General features: G+C 38.8%; 1 protein-coding gene across 1 annotated transcript in view; it reads left to right on the top strand.

Moving 5' to 3' along the window:
- Positions 1-19,466, top strand: part of LOC116037736 (polycystic kidney disease protein 1-like 2) — a 46,649-nt gene extending 27,183 nt beyond the window's left edge. Inside the window, exons 18-35 of the mRNA XM_036004148.1 lie at positions 1,848-2,026; positions 2,445-2,591; positions 3,263-3,462; positions 3,764-3,990; positions 4,861-5,068; positions 6,505-6,796; positions 8,461-8,701; positions 8,896-8,992; positions 9,098-9,232; positions 10,121-10,306; positions 11,851-12,181; positions 12,427-12,560; positions 13,060-13,187; positions 14,318-14,478; positions 14,971-15,181; positions 15,591-15,692; positions 15,835-15,966; positions 18,697-19,466. Of these exons, the coding sequence (XP_035860041.1) occupies positions 1,848-2,026; positions 2,445-2,591; positions 3,263-3,462; positions 3,764-3,990; positions 4,861-5,068; positions 6,505-6,796; positions 8,461-8,701; positions 8,896-8,992; positions 9,098-9,232; positions 10,121-10,306; positions 11,851-12,181; positions 12,427-12,560; positions 13,060-13,187; positions 14,318-14,478; positions 14,971-15,181; positions 15,591-15,692; positions 15,835-15,966; positions 18,697-18,903 (3,318 nt within the window). The 3' untranslated portion in view covers positions 18,904-19,466. The remainder of the gene's footprint in view (positions 1-1,847; positions 2,027-2,444; positions 2,592-3,262; positions 3,463-3,763; positions 3,991-4,860; positions 5,069-6,504; positions 6,797-8,460; positions 8,702-8,895; positions 8,993-9,097; positions 9,233-10,120; positions 10,307-11,850; positions 12,182-12,426; positions 12,561-13,059; positions 13,188-14,317; positions 14,479-14,970; positions 15,182-15,590; positions 15,693-15,834; positions 15,967-18,696) is intronic.
- The last annotated feature ends 3,608 nt before the right edge of the window (positions 19,467-23,074 follow it).

The raw sequence follows: 23,074 nt of genomic DNA on the forward strand, positions 1-23,074 counted from the left end.
ACTCTAGCCCGTAGCTTTTGTTACACAAAATGCAGGCCACCCACTTGTGTTTTATTAAGCTACCCTTTAATTAATGTCGAGTGGCTCATAACATGGTGAACATAGTGTAGCATGTAACAGCTAATGAGCCAGATATTTCCATCAGGAACAAAAATAGAGCAAAAAGGAGAGGGATTGGCCTTCGTAAGATAGTGAAAGAAGACACCAAATGATGCCAATGTTGCTACCACGTTATACTAACAGTGTTGGGTTTTCTTCCTGTTTTGATGCCATGTGGCCAAAAAGAAAACCATTCTTACAGCTTTATTTTATATTTTAGTTTTAACGCAGAGGGTTGTTTTTACAGGTGACTGGGGCTGTTTTTATTTATGAACCTTTTAGAAGGGTTTCTGTCAGCAGATCATTTGAGCTTTCTTTCATATTATTAAAGCTAACTCCATATTTTGCTTTGGTTTTGCATCGGTTGTCTAATAATCAATATTTTCCATAGTCCAAACCCTGATCAGGGCCTACTTTGCTGGGTGTTTGTGTCTGGCTTTTGAATGTCATTGATTACATTTTGAGAAAATGTTCTGTAACAATGTGTGCTGTATCATTATGATATTTTAACAATTACACTGAACGGCCTATGAAGGGGCAGCTGAACATTGATTTGTCTGTACATCACACACAGTCTCTTGAACTTTGATGATGACATTCCATGTGACTTAATTAAGTAATTATCCTTATTTGTCAGTTCCACCATTTTTAATTTAATTGCACTAAATAGCCAAAGGTTTGTGTTACAATATTTGTTAAGGCTTTTAGTTGTTTATTAATCAAAGTGGAGGTCTTGCTGGTTGTAGCCGGAGCCTCCACTCCTACCCTCCATTACCCTGTATCAGGGATCGACCAATATTGTTTTTTAAGGCCAATACCGATTATTAGTAGTTAATGAAACCGATAACCGATATTTGGAACCGAAATGCATTTACAGTGAAAATTAAAATCTTTAAGTCAACATTGAGATTTTGGAATGTTACAAACTCCAACACAAAACGTAGTTTAGATGCTTCAAGCTATTATTTAAAGGTGCCCTGCCACACATATTTCATTACTTTGTGGTAATGCCTGAAGTTCTACCATGGACTCTGTAACATTTTTTGTGGAAAAAATGCCTTGGTTACCTTGTTTCAAGTCATTCTAGCGTGGTATAGAAAGCCTGCAGGAAGACTCAGCTCAATTTGTGCTAGTTCTCAAAAATATTCAACGAGCTAAGCTGCTTGACTCTGATTGGCTAACAGCTAGCCAATGAGAGCCTGGCTATCAGCATCCTTTACCCAGCGCAACTGAGCGAGCTCATGAATAGTAATGAGCTCAGGCAACATGATGTCAGACTGACCAGCTTTTGTAATTGGCCTGATTTCTCCGCTTATTTCTTTTCAGTGGCTAGAGCTGACAGAGGAGGTAGCAGTTCATTTTCACATTCCCTTCACATATGGACCTAACATTTTTCAAAAAATTAAAGTAAAAATGGTTTTGTGTGGCAGGGCACCTTTAATACAGTAAATTAGAAACTTTCAACATAAAACACAGTAAAAGATAGTCAGATAGATAGGGTCAGTACTGACTGACACAGAACTGTAGCGCAGCCAAAGTAGCGCACTTTTTAATTAATTAACTTTATCAGTTATCAGGCAAATAAAACGCTGAAACAGATAATCTGCAAACTGCCAAAAAAATGTCCTGATAATCGGCCAGGGCTGATAATTGGTCTATCCCTACCCTGTATACATGTAAATAAAGTGGTTGTATTACAGTTTTGGACTTTTCAGTTTTAAAATATTAAACCTACTGAACTGTTTTAGGTGACAATCACTCTGCTGGGTGCAGAGGGAAACAGTGAACCACATCACCTGACAGATCCAAAGAAATGTGTGTTTGAGAGAGGTGCGGTGGATCTGTTCCTGCTAACTACACCCTTCTCCCTGGGAGAGCTGCAGGGCATCAGACTGTGGCACAACAACTCAGGGAGCCATCCTGCCTGGTAGGCAAAGACAGAAATGTCAGATTCACTCAAAAAAATATAAAATATATGCATTTTCTACCTCATTAGAAGTTATTATAATAGCCACATAGGCATTTATTTGAATGTTGTAGTAGTTTTCAGGACCTAGAACACCGTGAACATGGAACATAATGTGAGTGCAATATGTCTTGGCTCACAATTATCCTGACGTTGCAGATGATTACTTGCTCTTCTTTGCAAAGAGAACACAGTCATGAAATATAATTCAGTTGTCATTTTAATGCTCCTATAGATTAACAACATATTTTTGCCCTCTTTAAGGTCTGTTTAGCAAACAGTTGTGTCATTTGGGTGTACTTTCTCAAAGCTGGCTTTTTTGTAGTTTAAAAAATTATACATTCTTTACATTTGCACTATTTTTTTTCTTTTTTTTCAGGTATGTAGGCAATGTAATGGTGCAGGATTTACAGACTGAGCAGAAATGGCATTTTCTATGCAACTCCTGGCTGGCCATAGACATGGGTGATTGTTCCCTCGATAAAATTCTTCCTGTTTCGACAGAGATGGATTTGAAGAGGTTCAGGTAAGGTAAAAGCATTGAGGTACCGGCCAGCAAAATTATACACACAAGCACACTATTAAAGTCTAAAGGATGAATGTACCCAAACAGCGAATTTTCATTCATCGAATGAAATTAAATTATTTTATCTTCAATAGTTTACGGCAAGCTCGCTTTTTGAAATATGACAATCTCATATGAAAACCAGCAGGCAGGATGTAACTTTCAATTAAGCTCCCACTCCCCTTCTCCAACTATTCTCTTTCATGAAAGCAAAGATGAGAATCAAATGGAGACAAGTTAAGCGTCTGCAATACATAAAAAAGCAACCATAACCCGGGCAGTCCTGACATTTATTTGTTTTAGTTTTTTGTTACAATTGTTGCCAAGGACAAAATCTATTTATGAATACAAAAACTGTAAATGAGCAAAGAAGGCTATTTATATTTACCCTGGTCTGTCTAGATTGTCATCAGATTTGCCAGCAGACAGATTAATAATTAATTTGAATCAAACTAAATTTAAGTTGAAAGGAAATGGAAGAACTATGCTGAGATTTAAGCAGCGATTTAATGACTTTTGAATTCTGTTTTAAATGTGATGCTAATCCATCACTAATTGGCAGTTCATGAAGGTTTGAAGTGTTTTTATGTTTTATTTCACAGTGTTACCCCTTATTGCTTTTTATTTTCCAGCAACTTGTTCTTTATGAAGACTACAAAGGATTTCAGTGACGGACACCTCTGGTACTCTGTGATCAGCCGCCCACCGAGCAGCACTTTCACTTGTGTTCAGAGAGTTTCCTGCTGTTTCACCCTGCTGCTCTGTACCATGCTGACCAGCATCATGTTTTATGGCATCCCAAAAGATCCCTCTGAGCAGACCATGGACCTGGGTACAACACATTTTCCTCACGGTTCAAAATACTGTCAAAAACAAAAAAAAATGTGTTTTCAGATCTCTGAAGTCTTCATTATAACCTTATCCCTAACCCTAACCCTTTATAAGTTGCTGGCTGTTTGCTGTACTCCTGTGTTCATAAAACCAAACCATACATGACTACTAATTACATAAGACGCCCAAAAACTGTTTTAAGACAAAATACATACTTATGAATTTGTGGACGACAAAAACATTGAAAAATTGATGTGCACTAGTCTAGTACAATGTCTTTTATTCCTCTCTGTTTTTTTCAGGTCACTTTGAGTTTACCTGGCAACAGTTCAAGATTGGAGTTCAGAGTTCCCTCATTATGTTTCCCATCAATATGCTTATTGTTAGCATCTTCAGAAACACACGTCCTCGGGAGACATCTTGCTGCAAGCGCAAAACAGAAAAACCAGATGCACTTGAACAGACCTTTTTCTCACAGACAGCTACCACCGACATGAATGTCAATGTCACTTTAGACACTGTCATCAAGGTAGGTGCTTCATGTTTTTTCATGTGGTGAGTAACTATTTAATAAAAAAAAACATTCAAAATGTGCCTGTTTGGAACGGGCCGATTGCTTGGCCTATGGTATTGCTGCTTGTAGCTTTCTCCAGAACCATTTTACCCCAAAATGACTTACAGAAGGACCCCAAAGATTTTACTAACAAAATATCAAAATTAAAACGTGTAATCACAGACATTTGGCAATGCGCCATGCGCCACCCAATCCAGCCCGTTAGGAGAGGCAATCAGCAAAAATCAGTTTAGTTTATTTCACACAGTTGTGGAATGTAGCGAAGTACAAATACTTTGTTACTGTACTTAAGTACATTTTTCACGTATCTGTACTTTACTTAAGTAGAATCAATAGTGCAGACTTTTACTTTGTTACATTTTGTAGCAATTATCTATACTTTCTACTCCACTACATTTCTACAACGTTCGGTTACATTTTAGTTACAGTTTCTGACTTTTTACTTTTACTTAAGTAGGGTTGTCATTGTGGTACTTCTACTTTTACTAAAGTAAATATGTCTCCGATTATTTGTACTTTTACTTAAGTACTTAGATTCAGTACTTCCTCCACCACTGATTTAACAGTTTATTAATATCCAATATCCAATGCTGTCCAAACTGCTCCGAATTCCAAACACCAAGTTCATTGGGTACCCAGGGAACCAAGTGTGAAGTGAATTGGATGAATGGTTCATGATATATTTCAAAGAGACACACACACAAAACAAATACATACAGAGATTCCCTAATTTATTAGAGAGATGTATATTACAATTGCATATATTATATTGTATGTTATTTTATCTGGAAAAAAAAAAAATTGTATTTGAACATTTTCTCTCAGGATATCACAAGAATTGCCCATTCACTGTCTAAGACCGTGAAAAGCAACATACCATGCACAGAGTCCGAGTTTGGGCCTGGACACCCAGTTGATATCAACGCTGTCCTTTCTGTGGTGGAGGACTTTATCAAACAGAATTACAAAGCTAGCGACACCGCCCAGCCCAGAACTCCGAGCTCTGGCAACCTCGTTCAGCCTCAGCTACCAGGTATGTGCGGGATGGGGGATACTGTGATATTTAATACAATTCTGTCTTTATTGTTCTTATAGTATAGGCTGAGGTGAATTTAACCCTTGTGTTGTCTTCCCGTTGACCATGAACTTGTTGCCCTTCTGGGTAAATTTCAAAATTACCTTTTTTTGGCGCTTTTCCCCACGTTTTTGCTTTTTTTTTAAATTCATGGTCAATAAAGCTGATTTAAATGTTATATGTAAATTATATCAATTTTTTTTGTTAAAAAAGCAGAAAATATTTTTTTTGAGAGGATGTTGAGTGAATCACAGAGTGGTTTATGTCAAAGTTTAGTCAGGATACTGTATTAAAAACATTTAAAAGATTTTTTCAAATGCTATGAATTCAATAAAACAACCAAAATTCAATGGAAGTGATCATTAAATTTAACTGCAAGGAATGTTGTATTGGTTCCATACAGCGTATATCCATGCATCCAAGTTATTTTTGGGCAATTTGGTTAAAAAGAAACCCATATTTCTGATAAAAAAACTTTGAAAATGGGTCAAATCTGACCCAAGGACCACACAAGGGTTAATACAGAGAGGTGAAGCCCTGTCCCCTTTCCAAGCAAATGTCTGTTCTACTCAGCTTAGCCTGATACTTTTCACAGATTTCTTTCAATATTTCTTTTAAGAAGCTTGATATTGAGGGTTTCCACCCATTCTAAAATATAAATGTCAGTACATTTAATTCTATCCAGTTCACTTCATCTCATCTCCAGAACGTACTTTAATTATTTTTGATCTAAAAATTTGAGAACACACAATTCTTTAAAAAGTCAATAGTCATAGTGTGCAAAATGTGCCATTTTCTTATGTAATATTGCGTAAAATTTGAGAACAACAAAGCCAAAAATTGATTATATTATCAGAGTGAAAATAAGAAGCACAAATCTTACTTCCCAGAACAGAAGTACATATCTGTTTTTATCTTAGAATGTAAACAGAATCATCACATACTGTTTGGTACAGTTCACTGTGTTCAAAAAGAGCGCAAGGCAATTTTTTTGAGTTCAAAAAATTTTCATGAATTTGCTTCATAAAAGTACTGTGAGCAGAGAAAAAAGAAAAGAGATTAAACGGAAAGAACAGAAAAACCAAAGTTTCTGGTGACTTCAGAAACTTCCTTCAGAGGTTTAGCTAAACACAAACATACAGGCACAGTCCCATACACAGGGTTGGTGCATCCGTTGCTAGCTAGCATGCAGCTAACATACAGTTGCTACAATGACTGTTTGGGACAATCAAACGCAAACTGCACAAATGGTCCAGCAGTCAAATTTGCAGGAATGGTCATGCAAAAAGGTTACTTCACTTTCTTATACATGCAACATGCCTAAATTCTTAATAACTGCCACCAGTAACAAGGTAGACACAGTTTACCAAGTCAGAAATGGTGTGCATTTTCAGAAGGCAGTGCTAATATGCATCCTGTGTCAACAGAGGAGGGGATTCAAAAGCAAAGCAACAAAGCCAAGTATCTCTACCGGCAGCTGTGTCACATTGACAAAGAGCTGATCATGCTGGGATCCTCCGGCTTCCCCGCCCCACACAGCTACAGCCAGGCTATGCAGCAGGTCCAGGACATGAAGGGACATCTCCAAGATCAGCTCTTCACATTCAGCTGTGTTAACCCGGATGAACTCACCCAGAAGAAGTACAGAAGTCACTCATTAAAAAGACCACAATGGTGGATTTTCATGTGCTAGCCCCTTATATACAAACTGTGTATATTTATTTCTCCTTTCCAGGATATGTCAGAGCCTGAAAGTCACTTGATAGCCTTTAAAGTGAAGAAGGAATCGCCTTCATGTTCATTTATGTTTATTTGTCTTTCTTATTCTATCATAGTAATTTTTCACACAGGATAATGCAGTTGCTTATGGTTACCACTTTGGAAACTGTTTTTAGTTGTGCTTTTTAAGAACCCTTTTGACTTCCAAGATAAGAAAGTAGCTGCTGATAAGCATTGTGTTTACGGTTTATGGTCCCAGCCCTGTGCCCACAACTTTAATACCATTTGTCATTAAATAGAACTTCACTGTCAACTGTCACACATTCAGGTCAGGCGCCCTTTTCTTTGTATGTTGAAAACGAATGGAATTCCATTGCAGATTGGACAGCAGTTCTGAAAATCGTCTAGCAGTCATTTAAAAAAAAAAAAAAAAAAAAAAAAAAACAGCTTCAAGGTTGTTGTTTGTTGTATTGTGATTCTATAACACAGGGTTGCACAACAAGATGCATGGTATAGTCCCTTTATGATAATTGGAAAAAAAATGCAGGTGGAGTACGAGTCTCCCAGCTTGATGAAAGAAGCTGCTCTGCAGCCTGGTGGTACAACCAGTCTAATTTGCTTGCCAGACGGCAGCAGGGTGAACAGGCTGTTGTTGGGATGGGTGTTGTCTTTTAGTATCATTTGGGCTCTGTGCAGGCACCTCACCTCACTGGTTTCACTGAGAACTCGGTACATGGATACCAATGATGTTCTGGGTGGTTTCAATCACCCGGTGCAGAGCCCTCCTGTCCTGGGCCATGCACATCCCATGCCAATTTGTAATGTTTCCAGTCAGGATGCTTTCCACTGCCCCTCTGTTTCTTAAATTCCCTTAAGAATGACCGATTATAGAAATTACTAATTAGTTTGTAAAACAAATTGTACAAATTCAACATTTTGGGAAATATGCGTATTGACTTTCTTGCCAAGAGTTAGATGAGAAGATTAATACCACTCTGATTGCTTTTAAAGTGAAGCTAGAGTTACAGTAGCTTAGCACAAAGCCTGGACGCAGGGGAAAACAACTAGCCTGGCTCTGTCCAAAGTTTAAAAAAACAACAACCTACCTCTATAATGCCTCTATATCTTGTTTGTTCCATTGGTACACAAACATATGTAACACCGATGAGTTGGGGTTCTATGAGCTTGTACTGGAACTATAACTATTACTATAATAACAAATTGTTACAAAGTGAAACCCTCCGTAAAACCACAACCTTTTTATATCTGCGTTATCTGTTTTTGTAGCGATTAAATAAAACAAGGCAGAAGGCGAATTTTGTAACCATTGCACAGATCTAGGCTAGCTGTTGCTCCCCGCTTCCAGTTTTTATGCTTTGCTAAGCTAAGATAGCTGTAGCTTCATATGCAAACAAACATGACAGTGATGTTGATTTTCTCATCTGTTCCAATCTTGAACTATTCATTAAGGAATACACAACGTGGATAATGGGCTAGAACTTACAAAACCATAATTTCGTGTGGTATCTTTTTAAGATGTATGTATCAGTTACTCAAGTGAACTGCAGTAATAACACTTCATAGATGAGCTGTATTTAAGGAAATGTTTTTTTCACTGCTTTCATTTGCAGGTTGAGCCCTGCAGACAGCACTGAGGGTGATGGTAGTCTGAAGAAAAGGGGGTGCTGTCATGGAGGGCTACCCTGGTGGTTTGTTTTTGTCGGCTGGCTGCTTGTGATCTTGAGCAGTTTTGTAGCAGGATATTTCACGATGCTTTATGGGTTGAAATTTGGGAAGGAACGCTCTGTGAGCTGGTTGGTGTCCATGATTGTCTCCTTTTTTCAGAGTATCCTCGTCATTCAGCCATTGAAGGTAATAAGTAACTGCCGTTCCCTCTAGTAGCTCAGTATTTCAAATACTATGAATTTTTTTGTTTTAGAAAGCTTAATGTCATAGTTTTCTCATAGTTTAAACTTCCCTACAGAGATAATTTTTCATGAGAACATGCTAAAAATTCAATTTGAAAAACGTCATGTATTTACTTATGTTCATGCCTTTTACCACAGGTGCTATTTCTTGCGGTCTTCTTTGCACTTGTAACAAAGAAAATTGATGAGGAAGATTTTCAAAATGTGGCGTTTGAAGGAAATGACAGAAATCTAGGTGAACACCAACAAAATACACTTTATTGATCTCAAATTTTGACGTGTGCATCATTAGAAATATACAGGTGTTACAGCAAACAGGCAATTAACTCTTTGTCCACAGGTGATTGTAAGGACCAAAAACTAGTCAGATGGGAGAGAAGTCTCTATGAACCGCCTCCTCCTGCAGACGTTGAGAAGATGAGAAGGAACATGATTATGGAACAGAAGGCCTTTGCCCTCCTCAAGGAGATTTTGAGTAAGTAGAAACACTGTTCTTTGGTCAACAGTAAAAGTATATGTATCATTTTTATTAATAAGATACAACTAAAAACATACAACTTTATTGTTAGTTTACACTGAAATTCATTTTGCGATCAAATAATGCAATGCAATTAAAAAGTCTGCCAATTACAGGCTGCAGTTTATTTAAAAGCAAACATAGATTTCAGACACTACTTTAACTCTCCCATTATAACTCTAATTATCTATGAGTCTGGGGCCGATCTGTGGCGGAGGCACAGGAAGATTCTGAAAAACATCATGAAGAACACATGACAAAAAAATAAAACAAACAACACGTCCAGTCAAAAAAAACCTGTTTACCATTAATTGATTTTCATAGGGCAGCAGGCTTTTTTCACAGCAGACATTTTCCCATTTCACTTTAGGAAAAGCGCAGGTGTGAATAATAGCATTAGTGATGGCTGAATGCCATTGAGCTGCTTCAGTTTCAGGGTCCTGGTATCGTGCATGCTGGCTCACTGTCACACTCATGGCTTACTGGGACCGTTAAATAGAACTGAGCCATTGTTAATGTTATTAGTAACACCTGTGCTTTTCCTACTATGACAAGTCAAAATGTCTGCTGTGACAAAGGCCTACGTTGCGGTCGTAAATAATGCTAACAAGCTGAAAAATAACAATTAATATAAATTAGGAAATCAGGCATGGTTTATTTTCATGAAATTATTTTGAATCTTTTAATTATGTGTTGTTCTCTGGCCGTAGACATCAAATATTTCCCAGCTCCCAGTTTCCTCAAATATTGCAGCATCTGCTTTAAATTAATTTTAACTGACTCAAATCCCCAGCTCTGTTATTGCATGGTAAATTTGGAAAACTCTAAATTACCCATTTGTTGCAGCTTACATGGGGTTTATGTGGATGTTGCTGCTGGTGGCATACGGCCAAAGAGATCCCAATGCCTTTTTCCTGAAGCAGCACATCCGGGATAGCTTCAGTGGAGGCATCTCAGACAGCATGAGACCTGGGGATGTGTTCACTTGGGCCCACACATCGCTACTAAGTAACCTTTTTGGAGTTTATCCAGGTAATAATGCATCCCTCATTCAGAGGTAAAAGAAGTGATCATAGTAATCATTTTGTGTCTGAGCTACAAGAAAGGTTTGTGATTTCTGCAGTGTTTTTCTGAATTCCTATAATACACAAGCAGTTAATTAACATTTTTCACTACCTTGTGTCAAAGCAGCTTTTTTCTTTGCTTCTTTTGTAAGATTTCTATTTCTTTAAAGATACTACAGCATGACTGTATTTGCCCCCACACATAATTATTTCATTCATGGGTTAACTTTACCCAGTACCAAATGGGTAGAAAAGCACCCAAGATAATGAGTTGTTATGACTCAGCGTTTTTGTATTGCTATTGGGTTATGGTACTGTATGTTTTTTGAAAAGTTACAATCTACTCTATTAATCTAATCTACTATTTGTTACAGATTGTTAACAATATGTGTATCCTTTGCAGATTTTTTAAAACTAAAACTGCACAGACAATGTATGGGTTAAGCCTGATTTCAGCCCCAAATTGGTGGCTCCCATCTGATTTTAGAAGCGGGCCAAATGTCTGCCAGATCTGTCATTTCTTCTGTCATCTTGTCATTTGCTATGCAACTTTGGAGGAGGGTCAATTTGTAAATGTTTAACAGGGGGAATCGACCCATAAATGACTTAGAGGAAAGGTCGCAATTACAGCCTGCTGCTTCAGCACCACAGACAGCACCATGGATTTATCAATACACAGTAAAGCTACTATGATATTTCAGAGCCATGGTGGGGTCCATATATTCTAACTTGCATAAAACCTCAGTCAGATAGAGGATCAATGAGTCAGGCAAACTAAACTAAACATATTATGTCTTGCCGTTTGAGCAGTTCCACTGTCCAATTTCCCTCATGGCAAAAGATCAGTTATAAACTGTAGTGAGGTTGTTGTAATATTACTGGAGCAGTCATTTCCATGTTGTGGCCAAAACTGTTCTCGTGAGACTGCTGTGACATAAAAACAAGAACAGACAGACCATATTGTCTGACTGCATCTTCTAGCAATTTTCATATTTTTCTTTTTTTCATCCTTATGTTTGTTCATTTGCACAAAGTAACACAGCCTTTCTCTATTTTCGTCAAAATTGTACAGGATGCAACAACTTGTTTGAAAAATTGTCAATGGACAAAACGTACTGGGGTTCCATGCTTACGTTCAGTCTGGGCACCCTTATCTTTAGCAGTTGACTGATTGGTACAGTGTGAGAGCAAAGAAGTCGCAGGTTCTAATGAAAAAAAGGCAATTTAAGGAATTAAAACGCGAAGCATGAGTCTTCCAAGTTAACATACAGGATTAATAAAAAATCCCAGCTTAATATGCACATCAATTTGTACAACTAATAATACATTTGTGACAGTTTTAAGGAAAAACTTGAGCTTGGCTAAATAACCCAACAGTGACCCCTGAAGGGTGCTTCACCCTAACTGGCCAAAGAGGTTACATGTTTGACATACAGAGACCCCACACCTAAACCCCCTTCAGCGCTGCCTGGGATATAACGGACAAAGAAACTGTAAAATGCTGTGTTCCAGGATTTATCACAGATGGAAACTCCAAGCTAGTGGGTAATGCTCGTCTTCGTCAAGTGAGAGTGCAGAAGAACTCCTGTCAGATTGCAGGCCCCATGCTCCAGTTTGTACCAGACTGTCAGGCTCCATACTCGTGGGAGGTGGAGGACATGGGCTCCTATGGCCCTGGCTGGAGCCAATCTGCCAAGGATAATATCTCTACGAGCACCTCCAGCCCGTGGACGTACCAGACACAGGCTCAGCTCCGAACTCCGAACGTCTGGAGCAAACTGGTGCTCTACAGGGGCGGTGGCTTTGTAACGGAGCTCGGCCCGGATTCACAAAATGCCAGCAGGTACCTACATCAGCAAAATGAAATGCTTAAATAGGCAAAGATAATCTTTTCTTTTTTGACTGGGCTGTGAGTTTAAATTATCCTCAGTGGGCTAAATAGATTCAATGGCCCTCAGATTTATCAATCAATATATTAACATTGAAAATGTGAGAGATCTAAATATCTTATATATTTTTTTAACAAAGCTGATGTAAGAAACAGGAGGCCTTCAGTAAAAGAAATATTCTTGAATACTTCATTTACAGCACTCTTGAGTATCTGTTCAGGAACACATGGCTGGATATTTACACAAGGGCAATCTTTGTCGAGTTCACCGTTTATAATGCTAATGTGAACCTCTTCTGCATCGTCACACTCTTCCTGGAGACCACAGCTGTAGGTAAGGTTGAGTGTTTCCTTTGAAAAGCACAAACATGTAATCACAGCTTTGTCTAAAATGCAAATGTGATGCATGTATGCTAAAGAGGTTTGTGCATCTTAGACAATGGACCTTTTTCACAGCAGACATTTTGACTAGTCATAGTAGGAAAAGCACAGCTGAAATTAATAACCTTAATGATGGCTCAATTCCATCAAGTGTCCCAGTAAGCTATTTCAGTGAGTCAGCATGCACAATACCAGGGCCTCTCCCAAGTGGAATGCAGCCATCATTAATGGTTTTGAATACACCTGTGCTTTTCCTACTATGACATGTCAACATGTCTGCCGTGTAAAGGTCTATACTGTTCGATTGTGTTGCTTCTTACAATCGGACTGCAATTTCAGTTTGGGATTTTATTCACTTTTCCTACCTTCGCATCGATATACAGGACACTATATGAATGAGATCACGCTAGCCTGCATGTGTTTGAACAAAATTGTCCCTCTTGTTTTCATAGGAGCGTTTCAGTTCACCAGTGAGCTGCACAGTGTTCGTCTTTACCAATCACCTGGTGGTCTTTACTTCCTCGTTATGGTGGCTGAGATTGTGTACCTGCTTTTCATCGTCTACTACATGTTCCTGCAGGTACACACTAACACGACTACCACATATGTGCTCACAGCCCCATTCATTGCTTGGTTATTTGTTATCCATGTACCTATTTGAGTTCAGATATTTAATACGACAGGCAGGGGTTTCTATATTTACTGAGGGCTTTACAAACTCCGACTGGCCTCATAATATGCGGACAGGGCTCATTAGTCTGTTCACATGAACCCTGTTACCCCTGTTGTGAACGGAGCATGCTTCTAATAAATGCTATTTGGTTTCCCTGGACACACCACCGTTTGTTACAGATGTTAGAGAGATTGATGTGAGGCTGAATTGCTGATGAAGCCACTGTGTTAAAACTGCATGGTTAACTCATCAAACTTTCAGTAACTGATTTGCATGTAAATCCAAAAGCAATTTACAGCTGATTTAGAGCAAGCACCTTATTACGCCCCGCCTATGATTCCTTTGAATCTTTCACCCAGATAAATGAAACAGGACAATAGATTGCCCCCTTTGAGTATACACCTATTCAATTATAACATAGTAAGAAATATTGGTAGACATTAAAGGTAATGTGTTGATGTTGCTGTTGTTATGAGGATGTAATAGCACTAATCTCCTCTGTAATTTTCTTCCATATAACAGCTCTTTGGGTCCTAACCACTGCTCCATGTTCTTTTACAGTACAGTTTTTAGTTCAGCACTGAGTCATATCTCAATTATACTTTTCTACTGTCGTTAGGGCCATTTTGGTTAATATTCACAATTTCTGAGACAATAAGGTCACATTGTTTGTCCTTGTTTGTACAGTAAGCACCCATCCTTTTAATTATGCTTAAATGATATGCTTAAATTCTGAAAAATGTTTTTTTCTGAAAACATATATTTCACCATTATATTATTTAAAGTGCTTGTGCCTATACAGAAAGTGAGTGTTTAGTGGAACCTGTTAAGCCCTCATTATATTACACATTTATGTTTCGGCAACAGACACAAATCACTATTTTTGGTTTATTCGTGCACATTTCCTAACATGGTTCCAAACATTTTTCTTACTTATGTTACTGTTTTCCTATGCAACTAACAGCACAAACCCATGGTCATGCACACAAACTAGCTTCTGTTACATATAGCAACCCTCGCTTTTGTTTTACTGGCAGGGCAAATTAATGAAGCAGCAGCGGTGGGCTTACTTCAGGAGTAGATGGAACCTTCTTGAGCTGACTATTATCTTACTGAGCTGGAGCGCCGTGGCTGTCTTCATCAAGAGGACCCTGCTTGGGAACCGTGATATGACCTACTACCAAAACCACAAAGACAAGTGAGACTTGCATACACTGTACTAAACCTTAGGTTTGCTCCTTAGTTTGTAGGGCATGCAAAAAACAAGTGTTGTCGATGTGCTGTGGGCTTTATATTGTGGTTAAATGTTGGCTTTCTAATGCTTTTTAGCCATGCTAGCAGCTTTGGGATGGCAATGTTGGTCGGTCTGTTTTTTGACTAACAATTGTTTATCTTTTAATAACCCACAAAACACACATCTTGCAACATGAACACATCCCCCATCTAGTGTCATCATCGGGCCAGCCTTTTAATTTGTCCCATTGACATTCCCCATCAGCCTCGGCTGTACTTTGTGTTTAGTGCTAATTAGCTAGCATGCCTAGCTAAGATGGTGAACATGGAAATATTAATAGGCTCCAGAACTTTAGCAATTTATAATGCTAATGTTAGCATTTAGCTCAAAGCAACACTATGCCTAAGCTGCTTTTTCTCCTATTTGTGATAGCTCACATCTTAACTGTGTATGTAGATTTGCCAGTTTTTACGACACAGCCAAAGCAGACTCAACGCTCCAGTATCTGATCGCCTTTGTGGTCCTGCTCGCCACCTTCAAACTGTGGCACCTGCTCCGACTGAACCCCAAGATGAACATGATCACGGCTGCACTGCAGCGGGCCTGGAGCGATATAACCTGTTACCTTGTGCTCATTGTGATCATGCTCCTGGCATATTCCATTACGGTGAGTATCTTCCCCCTTTAACAAGACTTTCACAAAGATCTAAATCTTTCCAGCTTTTATTCAATACACGGGTGAGAATATTATGTCACTGCTATTTCTGAGTCATTGGGGTTTAGATTTCCCCTCAAAATATAACTTTCATTATATTTTATCTTGACGTTGTCCTGTAAATGCCAGGATACGTACTGTAAGTAAGTAAAGTTTCAAATGAAACTTTAAATTCAATTTAATTTTTAGGGAAAGAGTAGCAGGGAGAAAAAAATAGGTTAACCTCCCAAGGGCCAAGTCCATTATCTCCAAAATGGTCTATTTAATTAGAATTGAAACCCCTAGTAAACTGAAAACCCCTAGATAGACCAAAATGATTTTAGTGTTTCCTTTGTTCATACAATGGCCGATCTCTTTCTAGTGCAACGTGACGTATGGCTGGCAGCTGTCCTCTTACAGAACTTGGTTGGACGCTCTCGTGACCATCGTCAGTTTGCAGATAGGCATCTTTAACTATGACGAGGTACGTGAGATCCCCTATGTAAATACTTATATATAATTGTTTTTCTGGAGTAACAATAAGGGCATACTGCAGAATCTCTAACCAATAAAGGATTTTTCAGCTCAATGTGATATTGATGTCTCACTGATGCGTTGTTCGCCAGGTCATTGACTGCAGCCCCGTGCTCAGTGGACTAATCTTTGGTTCCTGTATTGTGTTCATGACGTTCGTGGTGCTCAATCTCTTCGTCTCAGTGATCATCATAGCATTCAAGCAGGAGCGAATATATCACAAGGTAACATTTATCACAAGTCATTATTTTAAAGCAACTAATCAAGGTTTAATAAAAATAAGTAAGTCTAATCTTTTCTCTAAATTGTTTTGATCCAGATCATACAGCATACTGTTAAAGGGAATACAGTACAGTATACTGTACAAACTGAATGTTTATACAGTAATTATATGCCAATATGCCAGTTAGGGGTTCCCCAAGAACCCTGTCTGCAAGATATATATCAGGGTTGATCAAATCATTTTAGTTGTAGCAAAATGTACTAATATTCTACAAAGCTAGAGCTCTCAGTTCAGAATGTATCACGAAATCTAGCTAGAAGTCTGGTGTAAAACTATTTCATGCACGTTTTTTCGAGCATAGCAAAACAACGACTACTTAACAAGCAAGGATTTCTACAAAGACAACTGCAAATCACACGTATAGGTGCTTGACTACATACAAAATCCATATGAAAGTATTGAAAATGCCAAGAAATGGACTGAACAGCCAGCTGCCTCATTATGCCCTCTAAATGCTGCTGCTGTCCAAGCTACGCGGCTGAAATTCCAGATTTCCTCAGAGAAGCCAAGGAAACTCAGATTGTACCTGCTCATTATACTTCTTCACGCTACAGCTGCTGCCAAGTCCAGACCCTCGTCACTCCTGGCACAGTGAAAAAGCTTGAACAACTGATCCGGTTCACATCGCCAGCCTGTCCTTAGTATAATTGTTTCTTTAAATATTTAGTTTCTCACCTCTTTTTTATTATTCTGTGGCAGCTGCAGTTTTCTTTGGAGTGTGCGCCGACCATCACATATTGTCACTTAACTGCTGAAACTGTACATATATGAGTATGTGTGAGATGTTTTTGTAATTAATTAAAAACTATAGAAGAGCAATAATTACTTTATTAATCCCTGGGGGTAAATTAATTTGTTTCACTCAATGTTATTTCTTCTTTGTAATTTGTTTTTTTTAATTCACAATCAAAAAGGCACATCATATTCAAGAGTATAAACCACCAAGCGAGCAATATCAAGAAAGAACAAAGGAAATTACAAAACAGAAATAAATAATAGTGAAACAAAAAAGAAGAAAACACAATTGGTCAGTCAGGAATTAGGGTACATAGATAACTCCGTTGGTATTTACACATACACAGTTAGGGGTTGGTTAACTATTTAAACTCACAAAAACCTTAAAAGATAAGGATGGTACATGGTGAAGACCTCAACACAAGCTATATCTACAGATCCTTCCCTCTATGCTAAACAGCCTCGTCCTGCATTAGAAAAGTCCGCCGTTAAAACAACCAAAGTGCTAATAGAACCATGGCCAAGTGTCATGGAGTAGAAATCACTACATTTGGCATAAAAGAAGCCTAAAGTATGATTGTTTAAAAAATAAAATGCATAATACAGAGTATTGTATTTAAAGATCCTAAAGAATTACAGGAAAACTAATCTGTGATTCAAGATTCAAAATCCTTTATTAATCCCACAATGGGGAAATTCACACTGTTGCAGCAGCAAGGGATAAGAGGAAAAGTAAAAGACAGATAAACACACAATAATAAATATAATTAAAGAGAGTAAATATTAAATAGTTAAATGTATTTTACAGTAATTGCACAGTCACATGTTTTATTGCATGTTTTATCAGCCCTGGTGTGTGTGTGTTTTGTCCATGTGGTCTACTGGGAGCAGTGCTGATTGTAGAGTCTGACAGCAGCAGGCAGGAAAGACCTGTGGTATCTCTCCGTGACGCAGCACAGGTGCAGCAGCCTGTCACTGAAGGAGCTGTTCAGTGCCAACAGAGTGTCCTGATGGGGTGGGAGGAGTCGTCCATCATGGAGGATAATTTGGCCACTATCCTCCTGTCTCCCACCACCTCCATGGCATCAAGGGGGCAACCAAGAACAGAGCTGGTCTTCTTAATCAGCCTGTCCAGTTTTTTCCTATCTGCCACTGCAATGCCACTGCCCCAGCAGACCACTGATTCAATATTGCCAGGAAATAATCTGCTAAAAATTCATCCAAATTGCTCGTTTTACAAAAACTGCCTGCAGTTATTGTCACTATTTGGGTTTAATTGTACAGTATGTAAAGTCAGGAGTTGTCATTTTACTCAATGATAGAAAAGGGGTCCCTCAAGGAAAAAGGTTGGGAACCACTCAGCTAGAGCACAAGGACAGCGTAGTTCCAAATCGACCAACTTGTTGTTGCTGTAAGAAAACACGGTACAAAGTCACAACAAGCTTTGCTTATATTTAGCTTAACACCGACAGAAGCTGGTGGCCTGTGACTGGCTGAGGAGCGAGAGGACGTTTGTTATGCGTACAGTGAGTCTGCTGATGTCATGTGTTCTGTAATTAGCCAGATCAACTCAAGAGACTTTGAGGGCTTTCAGGGATTTCTAATAACATTCACAGGTGGCAATAAGGAGAGATAACACAACAATAACACTTCCTGGTGCGGTTGCATAGTAACTGCAACTGGAACAGGATTTTGAAAACCTCTCTTCATTCTCAGCATAAAATATATAAAAAAAAAAAATGTTTTTACAAAAGCAATGGTACATCTGCAAGATGCCACTGGAATAAAGGAAACTGTCGATTCATTGTTATTCTCTGGGGGGGGCCTCAAAAGAAAAATATGCCATTAGCAGTGAGTAGGAGAGCAAGAGATTTTAGTCCAACATTTCTTATCACTCTAAAAAAAATTATGTTGTCATCTCTCCTCTCTTGCCCAGCCCTCTGACGAGGAGGAGATTGTCGACCTGATGCTGAAGAAAATCTGCGGTCTTTTTGGGATCAGATATAACGATCCAAAAGACACCCTGGGGCCTGATGTGAACAGGGGCAGAGACGTGGGCCTTAATAACAGCAGAAATAACCTTAACAATTCCACAATTGATGCAAACGTGTTTCAGAAATCTGGAAACCTAGTAAACACCTAGCAACATTTTGTTGTATTTCATATGTAAGTGTTTTGAATATCTTGTATGCCGTAAGATCCACATGCTCATTTGATCATTTGTTATTGTTTGCCTGTTCTCTACTGGGCGGTTATATGATGCTGTTCTGCTCTGTGATTAGGGTGTGATAGATTATTACCACATACAGATCATACTGAACATTGTTTGTGTATATTCAGACAAAGTTTACTTTATTCACAGCAATGATTTGCTCCCATTGACCTAACTCCAGATGAATTACTATAAGAGGAAGTTCAATATATATTCATCAAATCACTTAAATAATAATGAGTCATCAAGAGGTGAGACAACTGGTGTGACACAGTGAAGTGGGATAGGGATTACATTTCCTCAATATTAGATAACAACTGAGATCATCTTACATACACAAAAGGCATATACATGTAATAAAGCTACAAGAGAAGAAAAACAAAGCTCTAAAAGATACTGTCGACAGACATTGTTTAAATTCTCATAAAACCCTTAGAAGAACAGTCAATGTTTAGAACTTTTCAGTACACAATAATCGGTAACACTTTACTTGAAGTTTTCTACATAAGAGTGACATGACACTGTCATGACACAGTCATGAAACATGAACCCTAACTCTAACCCTAACTCTAACTCTAACCCTAACCATAACTTGTTATGACAAAAACGAATGACACTTACTAAAAGAAGCGTTTATGACTTGTTTATAATGTTTTATGACACGTTCATGACAGTGACATGTCACTCTTATGTAGAAAACTTCAAGTAAAGTGTAACCCAATAATCACTATATATCTACAAGTAGATGTGACAGTTTGTTTGGTGTTACACAGTTCATAAAATAATTTCAAAAATAAAATTACAAATCAATATGAATTTAAAGCAGGCTTCGCTTTGTAAAATAAAAGCATATTGTATCACATCATCCTGAATTAAACCATACAAATATTTCATAGAATACAAGGGAATTAAAGGAAATACTTACCAATAGGTTTGTTTTAATGCATCATATAATATATAAGTAATATTAGTTGTGTTACATGTATGCATTTATTAAATACATGTTTGCGACCATTGTATAATTTAATGGGTTTGGTCAATTAAAGAACCCCAATGGCAATATGGCTCATGGCTATTTATCTTAATTCATTGTACATTGTTTAGTTGTACAGTTCTGACTGTTTTGGAGTCACCCTTGGTTACTGTGGTAACAGCAAGTGTGGTTTAATACTACAGAAAACACTCTTTAAGCAGCTTTTAAAAAGTCAGTGACTTGAAGAAAGAGAAACTCCCGCACACTGCTCTTGCTGCAGCATCAACATTTATTCAAGAAAACTTTAGAGAAAAGTAATATTTTTGGTCCCTCTGGTCCCGTCAAGAGTATTTCAATCAGGAACACAACAATGCTCTTAAATACATTCTGCTCCTCCCATTCTGTGTCCCCAGGTGTGGAATAATTGACAATCACTTGTCAATGGGAGTGTCTCTCAGTGAACTCACATGTCATTTGTGCAAACATTTCAATAAAAGAGTCAGTAAAAAATAACGCAATATGATGTCATGCTGCGCACAGCATGGTTAGTAACAGTAGGGAACAGTAAAGTCAGTCAGCTGGTTCAGAAGTTGGAGGTGTTTGCATGCAGCTCTTCATCTTCATTAAGCTCTCCTGTGGAACCAGCTCACAGTTTTGGCTCGGGAGGCAGACGCCCTCTCCATATTTGAGAGGAAGCTTACAGCACCTTCAATTCATAAGTAAATTATTCTGATTGAAAGTTTTATACATCGTTGATTTATTCTGCAGCGGGGCACTGCCCTGAGTCCATTGTCAGTGGTTAGTTCACATGCCTGTAATAACAGCAGGGCAGTCAAGTGTCGGTTAACTGCCAAATCCCACTTTGATCCCTGGTTATGCTGCTATAGACTTAGACTGCCGGGGCCTTCTCAATGCAGACTGTCCTCACCCAGAAAACAACCATATAGGTCCTTTGTGAAGCCAGCTTGTTACAACCCATATTTACGTGCAGTATGTTTAATGTATGAGGTTACTGTTCAGGCTGCCACCTAATTAATGGTTCACAAACATTGGGATGCTGTCAGCATCCGACTCACCACAGGACGTGATAGTACTATCAATGTCCTTTACAGATTTTCTTTACAGTATCTCATCAAAGCAGTGTTGCAGTGTCTTTGAAAGAAGTGTCTTTCGGGAAATATTGCCTTAATTAATTATCTTCCAATGACCTGGGAAAGTGTGTATGAGTGACAACTCACCAGTGTTGACCAGGGTCATAAGCTTTAAACTAACTTTACTTCTGTGGAGAACATCTACTTAGAACTGCTTAATCATAGTAAAACATTATAGTAATCACCAGCTACAGGGACATATTCTTAATAGGTACCATATGTAATCCAGTGCAGACACATAGGATGGATCTCAAGTCTCTTATTTGAAAGCTTCTCAGTCTTTGCTTGAACCGGAAGTCGTTCTGGTCCACCTTCTTGAAGGCCGTCTGAAAGCTGTTATTCCTGCACCGGGGAGTGAGGATCAGGAGGGATCTGTGTGGAGCTGTGAGCGAGGATACACAAGAGCAGCCTTCCCGGAAGCCATGCAGCTGAAAGCTGTTGCTAACTCCACCCATACAGCTAACGTACTCATGTGATGCTTAATTTCCTCCTTTCCCTCTCCTCACATGATTTCCTCGCATCTCTCCCATGCTTCCTTGGTGGGATGGACAGACGCGAGGAAGGGAAGCAAGTGAAGGAAACTTGGATGCAATTTAAGGACCTGGGACATACCCATGGTGCCTCCATGGCCACTTAACATGGTATCCTGACACAGTTTAAAAATCCAAGTATGTGGACACCACCACAGTACACCGGTGTGTGATTGTTGGATGTCAGTCCAAAACCATGGGTATTAATAGGCTGCTATAACAGCCTCCATTCTTCTGGAAAGGCTTTTCACGAGATTCTAGAACCTGGTTGCGGTGATTTGCATTTGCCGTGTGTTGGATTGAGTTGAAGTCAGGGCTCTGTGCAGCCCAGCCCCATCCCAGCACACCGAACTCTAAAAAAACATTTATTTACAGTTTGGACCACACGTTGTGCATTAAAGTATTGTCATGTTGAAACCGAAAAAGCCTTCCCTAAACTGTTGCCACAAAGTTGAAAGCGCACTAATGTGTAAAATATATCCTCCTCCACAAAATACTACTCGTCCAAACCCAGAGATTGCAGATGGTTAATCCCTCCAGAGAAAATGTCTCCACTCCAAGAACAGTTCAAGGCTTTTTGGAATGTTGAAACCAGGAACAAAACTATTGTCATTCATTTTGTCCATCAGCATTGCGCAACCATTTTCTGTGTCCTTGTGTGGCCTACCTTTCAGGCTTACCTGTTGTTGCTCCTAGAGGTTTCCGCTTCACTTACAGCTGACCGGAGCAAATCTTGCACATCTATGTCACGCTGGAAGTCACTGAGATCTCATTTTAATGCAAATGTCTGTCTAAAGGATTCTTGTAGTCTTTATGCTTGATTTTATGCACTTGTTAGCAATTAGTGTGGCTGATGCACCTGAGCCCACTAATTAAAAGAGGCATCGGCATATTTATAGAAAAATAGATCAGCACATTCTGTCTCTTTCTGTCTTTCATGTGTAGGAAAGGAGGGGCTGAGGCTGTCAAAGGCACTTGATAGGTAATTGAGTCAGAAGTCTCTAATTAAAACAGCATTTTCCTCTTAAGATCAGTGAGCATAAGAATTAAGAGAAATGAAAGGTCATATTTGTCACTTAATGATACTGGAAGTGCTAGTAGCTCTGTGGCTCTTTAATATCTGTTGTGGTGGCACAGCAGAGGCAGAAACATTGTGACAGCCCTTGAAAGTGTACTGGTACCAGAAAAAGTTACACAGGCTGCATTAAGCCATCATTATTATCACTTGATGGAATGGATGCCTTCTGTTAAATAATATCGCTCTGACTGAGGAAAGGCAGGCACTGTCTATTTCCAGTTCACCAGGTGAAAATGTGGCCCCCTCCCTCTTCAAAAGCTCATCTCCCCTCTTCTTCCTCCAAGCTACGTCCATGAACACGTCCCTCCGATGATGGCATCACCCCTCCTGTTCTAAGGAAACCCCCCCCTATGTGTAGTGAAAACGCCAG

Source organism: Sander lucioperca, chromosome 8 (assembly GCF_008315115.2).
Source record: "Sander lucioperca isolate FBNREF2018 chromosome 8, SLUC_FBN_1.2, whole genome shotgun sequence".
Taxonomy (NCBI): Eukaryota; Metazoa; Chordata; class Actinopteri; order Perciformes; family Percidae; genus Sander; species Sander lucioperca.